Source organism: Dermacentor silvarum, chromosome 5 (assembly GCF_013339745.2).
Source record: "Dermacentor silvarum isolate Dsil-2018 chromosome 5, BIME_Dsil_1.4, whole genome shotgun sequence".
Lineage (NCBI taxonomy): Eukaryota > Metazoa > Arthropoda > Arachnida > Ixodida > Ixodidae > Dermacentor > Dermacentor silvarum.
Genome location: NC_051158.1, coordinates 27,108,985 through 27,121,609, shown reverse-complemented (window position 1 = coordinate 27,121,609; position 12,625 = coordinate 27,108,985). Strand labels below are relative to the sequence as shown.

Here is a 12,625-nt window from a genome sequence, read left to right as displayed (position 1 = left end):
AAAGTTCATTGTTATAACCAATAATTGTTATAACCAGGCTGCATGAAAAAATCTAAATAAAGGGTTGGCATGGCTGTTGAGAGAAAACTATAATGGCGGGGAGGCCAGTGCCCCCACCTCCCAACACCTTCCTCCATCCGGCTGCTGATTGTGTTGACTTGTTTAACTCTTCAACTCTGCTTCCCTCACACTCTGATCGTGTGTAACAAGCCGCAGCTGCCCGCATTCAAGAATGGCACTGCTATAACAAATGCAAAGCGGGGTCACGGGTGACAAGTGACATGCGAGCTCCGACGAGGCATCACTTTGGTGGCCTAAAAAGGAGCCTTTTAAAAAATGCGTAAAAGTTGCTGCGGCAGCCCCTCAGCTTGAGAAGTCCACAAACAACCTAGGGCAAGATCGCCACGTGCATCTCCCCACGTACTTCTGACTGGCTTGCATGAGAAAACCCTATACACGAAGCTTGCCGATAGCCTTCTCCAAGGCATACCGCTGCCCCATGTAGTGCAGCGGAAGGTCCCTCGCAAAAACAAGGACCAGGAGGGACTGAATACAGTGGAACCTCGTTGATACGATTCTGCTTAATACATTTTTCGGGAAGATACGTTTTTTAATGTATTTGCATGTGGTTGATACGATCGCGTTTTCGCCTGAAAGTGGATGATACGACTGCAAACTCGTACTTCTGAAACTCGTAGCTTTATATTCAAGTGTACTAGATTAAATTAGATCCACGAACATGTTAAAGGCCGACGACATTAGCGGAAAAACGTGCGCTGCGCGCCGGCGGCTGCAACACGCGCGCCACAAAAGCTACCGCGAAGCAGGTTTTCTGGGCTGTGGGAGAGATCGGTCCCGGACCGATTTAAATTGCCGCGCGCCCCGGCGGCAAACGCGCCGCGAACGAAGCAGACCAATGAGAGCTGCCCCCTTCGCTGATCTCGCGTGGGCACGGCCGGTCTGGAGGCGCGCGCTCGCTCTTTAAAGGAAGGGAGTGCGCGCGGCGCGCCTCTCCACACTGGCCGTGGCGCGGAGGAGGAAACAACTTTATTTTGTTAATTTGGCTTAGTGAGGGGTGGCTACCAGGTGATGGAAACTGTTGTCATGCGGACCCGCCCAACCACTATTTTCGCACTCGTAGTATCGTCTGATTGCGTACAGCTTTCGCTTTTTTTTTGGCTTTTCAGGCGAGATATTCATGCGTTCACTGTGGCTGAATGAACCGCCTGCCCTCGGCCGCCAGTCGTATCCCTCGGTGTGTCACGCTCTCTACGATGTTCCTTTGTTTCGGAATTCTTGGCCTCGTGGTGCCGCGAAATCCGTAACTATGTTAACGAAATTGTTATCCTTCAAAATAACTTTTTTACGGACTTTGAAAAAAAAGAAAGTTCACCGAAAACTCACGAGCTGTTATAAAGTTGCTCAATAAAAGTGTGTTGACTGCGGTTCGTGCGGTGTCGTTATGCTGAGTATTACTCAACTCCACAGGAAGCTTTTCTAGCGAGTTTGTCACCAAGTAAGCCTGTTTTCTTAAGCTTTAGGGCTTGCTTTGGATGACACGATTTTTGGAAGAGAGGTTTTGTTTTCTGGTTGCCACGAAGATCGTATCACCAGGGTTCCACTGTAATATGCAGGGTCTCCTGCGAGAGCAACATTGAGGCAGACTGCTGTACCGCTTACTCGGCACTTACTTGGTCCGGTGTACTTGGTACACCGGCACTTGGTGATCGCGGCTTTCGGCCACATCAGAAACGCTTCCTCAAGTTTTGAGTGGGCACCTTGGCTGACATTCTTCTGTAGGGATCCAGCAGATTTCTCAGTGGCTTGTAAAATCTACGCCTTGTGTTTAGGGAGTCTAATATTGTCTGCTTTGAGATTTCAAATTCTTTTGCGACGGCCACTTGCGATGAGCCACTTTGCACTTGCCAGATAATGGTGGCCTTCTATTCCATCGTCCATCTGCTATAATTGCCTCGCTTCAAAGTCTTTATCGAACTGGAGGCAGACAACGAACATGGTGTCAGTGCCATCGGTAGAAGTTGCCTATGAAACCACTGCAGACCATCCCTTGTTGAAGCGGCTGAGCCTAGCGTCGCTGTATGCTCTGCGGGCCAGCTCACACTTCACATAGTTTTGACCGTCGAAGCCGCCACAGCGCCAATCACAAGAGGGGCATCTTGGGGATACACTCGAATATCGCCAGCGCACAAGGAGGAAGCGCAGAAACATGCACGCTTGCAGTCACGGAGGGACCTGCTGGCATGTAAGCGTCGATCTCGACGATAGGGGTGGGCCACCAGAAAGCGCGGAAGGCCGTTTCACCCCGTGCTCGTGTGCCCCACAATATTTTGTGACCGAGTGTACAAGTGACCATATGCGACTGACAAGTGCCGACAGCAACGACAGCGCGAAGCCTCGCGAGAGGGCGCAGCAAGCGGTGTCTGCTATCGAGGCTGTACTGTAAATGGAAGCTCTGAAATGGCATGCGAGATGCATGCAATGGGGTGTTTGACGCTGCAGAAAAACAACATGGTGGCGATGTTGTTTACATTTTCGGTAGCTCTTGACTTGCAATTGAGAGAACAAGTTTGCAAAATCGAATGAGAAGAATTTGAAACATGCGAAATTTTGGTTGTTACACATCGAGTCTGTGGAGCGCAGTGCAATACCATGGCAGAGTCCGAATATTTGGGCAGGTCTGGAAAATCGGGTGTCTGAAAAAATCAGTCGGCGACTGTATTATTATTACCCTGTGACAAAGAACATATTCGAACTCCACTTAGCGCCAGTAAACATTATGTAAACCATTTTGCAAATCTTATAAGCTGCAACTGCAAGCGCCTGAATTACCAAGAAGAGGCTGGGCCTTGGTCAGGTGTTGTAAAATTGGGGGCGAGCTCCACGCCTGGAAAAGCCGACGCCACCGTCGGCGTGACGTGGTATGAGGGATCAGGTGGACACAGCAACCGCATCGTCTGCTTTTGAAGCGCCGAACAGAGCTGAAAACTAAAGTTTAAAGTCCCACCTGCGCTCCGGTTCTGATTAAATGGGGATGTTTTCCCGGCTCGAGTGTCTACTTGACAACACTTGTAAGCACTATAATAGGTAGTGGCTGCCTTTGAAGGCGTCCAAAATGGTCGGCTACTGCTCGGTACCGCAGCGCCGGACGTACGCAACGGAGCCCGGTGCCAGCCTTCACAAGTACCCTCAGGCCAAGAAGCTGCGGGTACCTTGGGTTGCGAAACTTAGAACCGGCAAGCAGCCATCGGCTACAACTCGGGTGTGTAACAAGCACTTCTGCGAGGGAGATTTCTGCTACGGCGTTGGGGCTGCGATGTTCGGTGAGTAGCAGAAAGCGCGCATTGAGAAGCTCGCCTCGCGCATGCTGCCTGGTTAATGTAACGTAGCCTTGGTCTATCAACTTGTTAATGCTAGATAGTATCAAGTTCACTGGAATGGAAGGGGAACGGTAAGAAGCACATTAAAAAAAGGCATGGCATATGCTCATGTTTGTGTTAGCAACAAACAATGAATGTACTGAATTCCTCGTTGCGAAGACCGACAAACACAAAGTGTGACACAACTTGAGAAATACAGTGGAATCTCGATGATACGATCACGGCTAATACGAATTTCCGGATGATACAAATTTTTCTGTGGTCCCGGCCGAGCCCCATTACTTTGCAACGTGCTAGAGAACGGTTGTTACGAATCGATTTTCAACCCGCGCCGGTTGATACGAATAAACGCCGCCCCACCGACGGCCGCGAAAGAGAACAGCGCGCAGTCACGCGCTTTCTCCTTTTCTCTTTTGGTGCGGAGGCGCGGACGCGGCGTAGGACAGCATGGAGGCCGCGACTGGGCGCGAAGAGTTTGACGCGGTGGCGCTTTTCTTGCTTTTGAGCTTTTCCCCACGCCTGCATGGGGAAGTGCGGTCTATCGCTTCAACGGAAACTGAGCGGCGTAAGCATAGCGCATACAAAGTCAGAGCAGTGTGGAGATCGCTTTCAAGATACGGTGCGCGCGACAACCCCGACAGCCGGCACAGGCGCAAAGTACAAGAAAGCATTTGTTGGCAGAGTAGAAGCCCCCCCCCCCCTCCGCCCCCCTCCTTCTCTCCCTCCTGCGCTGCCTTTCCGCTTTGCTCCTTTCGCGTGGGAGATTGCGTCGCCAGTTACCCTTGCGCCCGGTTGCAAGATACGCATTTGGTGCCCCACAGCGCAGTGTCGCCCCTTCCCCTCCGGCCTTTCGTGCGACGGAAGCAGGGCCGGACTCGACTGTCGCGCCCGGCCGTGAAGTCGCGTTTGCTCTCCGCTGTGCGTTCGCTCTCCGTGCGTGAAGGCGCGCGTCCCCCGCGCGAAAGGCGCGCTTTCACTCGCACATACGGCGCGCGGCGACGATTTTATCGTCCTTGGACTCGTGCTCCAAGTCTCATGCTCCTCCTCCGGATCGCCCTCGTTGATCTCCTCTCCCGTCGGTGGGCGCACCTCGTTGAGAAGCGTGCTCGCTACCGCCCTTGTCGGCGAGATTTTCCAGCGGAAGCCGCATTATAACCGGTATTTCGTCTCACGCGGCTGCACTGTAAGCGGTATGCGTATACATGGAGTTCTATGGGAGGGTAAACGGGAGTCGGAAAAGGCCGCGTTGTAGCCAGTTCTGCATTATAAACAGTTACATTGTAAGTAATCTATACTGTAAATGCTTTTTACGAGCGTGTGCCTGAGTGAGTTCACCTCCGACTCTTTAATTTAACGAGTTTTAATTGTTTCGATGATACGAATTTCGGCTAATACGAATATTTTTCGTGACCCCGTGAGATTCGTATCATCGAGATTCCACTGTAACGATATTGAAACATCAAAGAATTTAAAAGGAAAAAAAAAATGATTGAATCGTCGCAATGGCACATCACGAGTCGTCGTATAGCGTCGAAGTCCCTATAGTTATACCGAAATTATTGTTGAACAGCTCTGATAGCGTCCACGCAACAATGGTTGCTTGTGTACCATCAAATGTTCACACGCTGAGGCCTAAAGCTCACGGCAAGGTGCGAAAACGCGCTTGCAGCGAAAGCGAAACATTGTGCGCGCACATGCATGCAGACGCGCAGTAGGTCGCTGCGAACCCGTGCGATCGCTGCATGGAGGCTTCCTTCTATTATGCTCCATTTGGTTATACAGGCAGCCCACTATAAGAAGAAATTTCACATAGTCTGCTCTCAGCGAATGCCTACCATTCGCGTAACAAGCTGGTTCGGGGGACTCCATCGCGTCGACCACGCGCAGTGGGCGTTCGCTGTATGTATTCGGTAGAGGGATACCGCCTGTAAACTATTCTGCGCTTTCTGTTTGCCCAAGATTATTATTTTGACAGTAACAAACTTCCCTCGTTTCGAGAGTACTTACAGAAATGGCCAGGAGGGCTTCCGCGTGGTGTTTTTATTTAGAGCCCACAGCCAAACCTATGAGGAGCCCGCTGCATTACCCCTCATACTACGCAAGCGAGGTGCTTCCGACAGATGGCGACTGTAAATCCTCGCCCCCTATACCTTTAGCACAGTCTTCCTGTGCTTGCCATGTACTATACTGTGAACCGAAATAAAGTTTTCTTGTTTCCAGTTGTCAAAATGGAGAAAGCGTCATCATATTTTGTCCTTAATCTAGCCAACACACTAACTTTGCAAAATTTGTGCAAACACATTTTAATACTGCTAGGGGTGCAAAATTACCTCTCCGGGCATGACTTTATTAGTGCCTTTGCAAAGAATGTGATAAATAGATGGAAGCATACAGCAGGATGGTGGCAGTGCACCATTTGGTTTCTGTGAATAGAAATACTAACAGTGTAACTGTCGGTTTTCACTGGAAGCTTTGATGCACAACAGCTACCCCGTTGACATAGAACTTGAAGACACTGTGGTGGAATTTCTTTGTGAGCACCGTGCACGAGTTCGATTGATAACAGCAGATTCAACTCATTGCAAAGGCAATGGAATTTGCTCACTAGTGTCTCGCTTCTCGAAGTGGAAAGGCTTGACCTTTTGCAGCACCAAAGGTGGATGAGGTTTTAGCACATTGTAACAGGAGTGCTGCGGAAGAATAACTATCCGCTGGAATTCATTGGCGGTACGGAAGAAGTCTCATCGGCCACTGCAGTCTGCAAACCCTGGGCAAAAACCTGAAGCTGCTATCGACAGGAGAGGATCAAAACGAGTGTATGGCCAGCAATCACTTGAAGACACCTACAGGTCGGCTGAAGTGATGGCTGGTGTGCACCTCAGATGCCCGGTACATGCTGCTCATTGCCTGATGACAGTGTGCTGTGGGATGTCTTGACTCAAAGCTGTCCCAGAACAAGAATACTGACAGTTGCCGTGCAGTTCTCAGCCTCTCTCAATGAACGAGCATATTGATAAAACACAAAGTATGTTTTGTAGTTAACTGCATTATAGAATTTTGTTTGAATTTTATTCACCTCAAACACAGCAGTCGACTTACATTCAGCATTGATCTGTATCCACGTTTTTACATTACTATACTGATTTAGGCATAACTAAGAGACTCACTGGGTTTAACGTTATCGTAAAGCCACGCAAGGCCTGCAACACCAGGCAAGAGGGCTCTGGATTAAGCTCTACAACCTAAGGTGCTTCAATGTGCTGAGCAGAGCAGTATTTTTGCATTCTGCCCCAATCAGAATGCAGACAAAAATCACGGACCAGCTGAAATGTCCTCGGCAGCAGAATGTCATAGACACTTGAGCAGGTCATACCAAGCTATGCAGACTTGGCATATCTACCACAAACTCACACAAGCAAGCAAATGTAAGAGAAGTGCCAGTCACTACCCACCTGAGGTGGAGCTTGACTGATCCACAGTCTCTGTAGTCTGCACGCTCGTCGACTTGCTGGCTGCTTTGAAGGAGCACCCAACAGACTTGTCAGCCAGAGGCAAGAAGCTGCACTGCGTGCCAACCTCCTTTTGACCGATCACCGTGGAAAGTATCACTGCCATTTTGGCAACGATACTTTCAGCAAGGCTCGTCGCACTTGTGAGGCCTGCAGATCAGAAAATCAGTACCGGGATAGGTAGGGGTTACAGAACACACATTTTTGGAAAAAGCAGAAACAAATACAGAGTTCAGAACATTTGCGCACTGATCAAGTAGGATTAGTTGATTGCTTGAGTCTTTAAGGGTGATAGCTGAATTATCTGTTTTGTTGACTACGTTCCAAAATTGCCTAGGGTTACTAATTAAAAGAGATGGTAATGTAGTATTGAAAAATGAATCCTTGGCGTGCTTAAGAGCTTTTTTGTATTCGGTAGCCACAGCCTCCTAAGCCGCCTAACGTTCTTGACTACCGGTTAGTTTTGCAGAGCGAAAAACGTTTTTTCTTATTACACAGCCTCTTTAACGACTGACTGAACCATGGTGATTGCCAGTTTGACGAGATGACTATACGTGGAACGTATTTCTCGATGAGCGATGAAACTTTTTCTTTGAATAAATTCCAGTTAGTAGCGACGGAGCAATCATGAAAGTTGGGCAAGTAATCATCTAAAAAACCAAAAAGCTCATGGTTAACCCTTTGCGGTCCGAAACTTTTACCCACTTTCCGGCTGTCCCGGTCCGAAACTATTTTGCCAGTTTATAGTGCCACGATGAAAACCACAAACTGTGGACGAAAAACTCATAGGATATTTATTTTTTTCTTTTGCATTGTGTAGGCAACTCCTCTACCGATATTTGAGCAGCGTGTGATACCGCTTGAAGCATTTTTCTGCGGTGCAGGCCAGGGTTGTTACTGCAGGTTTTGCCGAAAAACACAGTTTACCTCCTGCCTCCGTTTGTTTTTCGATCGCTACAAACAGCACAGTCTTTGGTATTTCGGCCTGGGAGCTTGTAGATGAAATGGCTCCTCCCATCTAGCCTTTCCTCGCACTCCTTCTGCGCAGATGGGCCCCGATTTTTGGCTCTAGCCCTCAGGTCACCCACCAGCTGTTGGAAGAGGTTGCGGCGGTACTGCAGGTGTCGCTGTTCTTTCTCAGCATGATTCTGCAGCTGTGTGCGCCTCAAAATAAAGCTATTGACAACGGAAACCTCTAGAAGCTTTCACTAAATGTGCCACCGTAAAACGCACGCGATGAAAAAGTGGTCATGCTTCTCAGCGAACCACGCGAACGTGCTGTTTCGCGCGCAAGTGAGAACGCTCTGGTATCCAGAAGCCGTGCTGAACATTGTGCTGCACCCTAGTGCAAAGAGAAGTAAACTTCAACGAACAAAGTTTATTTATCGCTAAAGAGACGGCGCATAGTGTATACACAGAATGCGCGTGAATGGCAGTGAGAAAAACCACGAAATTTAACCCCCGAACCCCCTTGTCGGGCGGTGCCCGACAGCGGACCGCTACGGCCGTGTTGCGTTGTCGGGCCCTGCCCGACACCGGACCGCAAAGGGTTAATAGCATCATAATCAGCGTGTTTATAGTGACGGATATATTTTTTGTGGTTACTCTGGTGAAGCACGGTGCAGCTCAAAAAAAAAATGAAGCAGTAAGTGATCGCTTAGCCCCAGTAGGTACGATATGGGATGGCAAAGAACAGGCGTAGTGGTGAGCACTAAATCCAGGATGTTAGAAGTAGTAGTCGCAATTCGAGTGGCCTGCATTACAAGCTGGGACAAGTTGAAATCACTGCACAAATTCAGAAACCTGTAGCCTTCACTGGAAAAAGGATAACAATAGAGACGCACATTAGACCATACTATATTAGGGAAATTAAAGTCACCTAGAAAAAGGAACGGCCTATTCGGATACGACAATGTAATCATATGGATGACATCATGAAGGCAGTCAGCAAAGGTTGGTGAACAGGACGGCGGACGATAACAAACGCCCAATAGCAATTTCTTAGAGCACAGTTGTAGTTCAACCAAAACAAGTTCTAAAGCGTTAGCAAGATGGATAGGAAAAGACAAAACAGCATCAGAGACGGCTATAAAAAAGCACGCCTCTGCCACACCGAGCACCCCTATCACACCGATAAATGTTGTAATGTTTTTTACAATCAAACAATTCGCTGCTATCAATCTTCGCAGATAACCAGGTTTCAGTAAGACAGATTATGTCAGCATCAGAAGCATCGATAGTAGAGCAAAGATGGTCACGTTTTGGAAGAATGCTTCGGATATTTGTGAATAAAAGCGAAAGTTGGTTAATGACCGGTAACTTTGGTTCACTGCCCCACGCGCAGTGCTATTCAGTGGCGGGTGGCGTGGAGGCATTGTGCACGGAATCAGAAGAAAGGCTTGAAGGCGCTAGAAATTTCACAGACGCAATCATCAGAGGGATTGTAGGTGTAGCACTTTTTATTTATGTACAGCTTGTTGAAGCGAAGCTTGAAAGTTGGGGGGTTGGCTTTTGCCGAATTCGAACTGTTTCTTCCTAGCAAGACGAGTAGCGGGTGAATAGTCATCACTAACGATAATACTTTCTTCCTTCAGCTTATAGTTTTTGAGGAGTATTTGCTGTTTGAGTTTGAAAGAAGAGAATTTGGCAATCATTGTCCTGCACTTATTCGAAGTGTACCTGCCGAACCTGTGTGCTCTCTCGATCAGTATTTCAATATTTCTGTTCTTGTTTGCCCTCTTGATACACGCCACTCTCTTCCCGTCTCTTCAAGTTACAGCTAACCTTTTTCGTTCCATCGCTCATGGCACAGTTCTCAACTTGTTCCCAAGCTTCTTTGCAAACCTCCATGTTACTGCCCCATATGTTAGTACCCGTAGAATGCAATTACTGAACAGTTTTCTTTTCGATGATAACAATAAGCTCCCGGTCACGATTTGATATTGCCTGCAATAGGCGCACTTTCATCGTTTGGTGTTTCTTTGTTAGGTTCTTTCTTGCTTGGGAGAGCTTACATACTTCTTGCCTTTGTGCCTTACCTCCCACTTCAATTTCTGCGTTTTATATCAGCCTAGTTGTGGTTTCAGTCATTACCTTTAATCTTATCTTCACATTTCTTTTCTAAAGCTGCATATATGTTCGAGAGCACCAGCCTGAATTCATCTACTTTTACCCTGACTGTGTCTAGGTTGGCCTGTTTCCTCTTAACTAATTTGGTCTTTCTCTCTTGAAATTGAGAACAATCGTAGACCTCACTAACCTAAGATCACTGCCATTTACCCTATCCAGCACTTCTACATTCTGCACTATGTTAGGATGAGCACAGAGTATTGACCCTTTTCACAGAGCAGTTTGTTCCAGAGAAACGAGATAGCATTTTCGGCGGCGCGCTGTACGTCGCCTCAGCGACCGCGCACGAATATGAAACCATTATCGCTTCCACCTTGCTCCGGGGCGATCAGCTGTCGGAAATGCAACTGCATTTTCGCTGATGCACTGTGCTCCAATCATGCTGGATTAAATCATATGAATTGAAGGCATGTGCGTTGGCTGAAGGCGTGCACTTGGCTGCAAAAATAGTGACTGGCATATTAAGGAATGCAATGAATGTGTGTGGCCACGTTCACGAACCGCTGCTACTGGTTGCATCTAGCAATGACTCTTTGAGAGATTAGAAACCACACAGACATCCGTTTTTACTCGCGCAATGAACCAAAACAGCCCGCAAGACAAAACCAAAGCACACCGCTGCACAACTGGGAACGTGCGATCGCCCGGTGAAACGCGAGTGTAAAGAAGCTGTGGAATTAAAGCCAAGAGACTACAGAGATTAAAAAAGTAAAAAAAAAAATATATATTCCTTGTATCCACACGCAGTGGCAGCACTTGTTGGGTGACAAAGAGTTGAAAAATTTGCACATTTTGCAAAGATACAGACGGCGCCATAAATATACGGCATTGGCCATTTGGGACTTGTTTGCGGTGCTGGATATTTATGCCTTTGACCCTCAAAGGGTTAACAAAATTTGAATATCGGCTAGTCCTATTTGCTCCCTAGTCATCAACGCTGTCTTTGGGCACGTTAACGTTACACGTATCAGTTTTCACTCCATCGCTCCTTGTGTGGTCAACAACTTCTCAAGCCTCCTTGTTAACCTCTGTGATATTATCCCATATATTAATTGGTACAGCAGAATGATTGTACAATTTTATTTTATAGAAGAGCAGCACATTGGCAATCATGATTTCATAAATCCTGTAGTATGCATTCCAACCTCTAATTGTTTTTTTGTACACTTCCTTCACATGACTTCTGATTAATTCGCATAAGTGAATGTATCCCTACCCCTGCCAATCTCATTGTCTTGCCAGGCAACTGAACATTCACTCAATTATATATTAGCATCTCGTTAATTCGAACTCCAATGGGACCAGGAATTTATTCAAATCAAATGGAGTTCGAATTAAGGAGAGCCCCTTCATATTATGGCGCCCGATCAATTGTGTGGTACAGCACGCAAGACTGAAATCGTCATTGGGCTTGCATTGAAAAAGTCTTATCTTTTCTCCATCAGTGCAAACATGGCCGGAAGAAGCCTAGGTTCTGCATAAAGTCCAAGTGCAATGAGATCGCGCCTCATTTACTGTGGGTGCGAGAGAAAACGTGCTAGGGTGAGCCGAGAAGTATGGTAGCTTGACACGTGCCATACTACCACATACCCAATGCGCTAACAGGGAGGCGGCAGATGAACGTGATCAAGCACATGCTGGGGGCTCCTTCCTGCTCCTTTTAAGCGGGATGGGAAAGGAGGGTGCGCGCTGCTTTGCTTGCTCCTGTTCAGTGTCGGCTTCCCGCATGTCTTTCCTATCATTTTTATGGCCCGCAACATTACAGTAGCTAGCGATGAATCAAACTTTTGGACAAACACAAGCCGTCGGCTTGTGCTTGTCCTAGCCTATGCTGTCTTGATATCAGCCGGAGTCATTATGTCAGAATCCCTGCTTACAATAGGTGATGGAAGAGTTCAAACATTTAACTGTAATAAAAAAAGACATAGCTTAATAAACGATTAAAAAAACACCATGTTATGAACATAGAATGAGAAATGGGTTGCTGGAACAAGAGCAGGGAGACAAAACTACAGTAGAACCCCGCTGTTACGTTTTTCACGGGACCGTAAAAAAAAAACGTAAGAGCCGGGAAACGCAAGAGCCAGGAAACAGGAAAAATTGAGAAATGGGAGTAGTGTTGAACTGCACACAATATTATTTTAATTCTTACGTGCGACAAAAAGTAGTTTCGCCCCACAGCCGAAGTATCGATTGCGATGAGCTATACAATGTAAGAATAGTAGTTTTATCGTCTGCATAAACTTGTAAACATTCGGTTATTAACTAATTAACAAACATAGTGTCAGCGCCCACAGGCAAACATGAACACATCACACTCGATGAGTGCGAACACGCGCAGTTAAACGCCGCTGCAGAAGCGAGCAAAGTGACCTTCGTGCTGTTGTCTATCGCTTCAACCCAAACTGAGCGCCGAGAACACGCAGCACACACAAAGCCACGAGCCGCCGACGCACCTACACTGCGTAGAATGTGCCCCCACGCAGATCGCTTTCATGATAAGGCCCGCGGGAGCGCGCGCGCGCGCTGCCGCGCAGTATGATGCCAGAGCACAACACTGACCGCTACCCCCCCTCGCTCCCTCGCTGG

At 47.6% G+C, this 12,625-nt stretch overlaps 1 protein-coding gene across 17 annotated transcripts in view; it reads right to left on the bottom strand.

Annotated features, from left to right (window-relative positions):
* The window catches only part of LOC125939709 (zinc finger protein 84-like), a 111,520-nt gene that overhangs the window by 79,723 nt on the left and 19,172 nt on the right, over nucleotides 1-12,625 (bottom strand). For 11 of the 17 annotated variants that reach the window (XR_007467005.1, XM_049667570.1, XM_049667580.1 and 8 more), the window contains exon 4: nucleotides 6,851-6,974. The exons of 2 other annotated variants lie outside the window; for them this stretch is intronic. Coding sequence is in view for 13 of the 15 variants with exons in the window: in XM_049667570.1 (XP_049523527.1) it covers nucleotides 6,851-6,974 (124 nt within the window). In the remaining 2 variants the exon portion in view is untranslated. Of the gene's footprint in view, nucleotides 1-6,850; nucleotides 7,058-11,626; nucleotides 11,781-12,625 lie in introns of those variants that run through there. 4 more of the 17 variants (XM_049667567.1, XM_049667577.1, XM_049667568.1 and 1 more) reach the window with 3 other exon arrangements.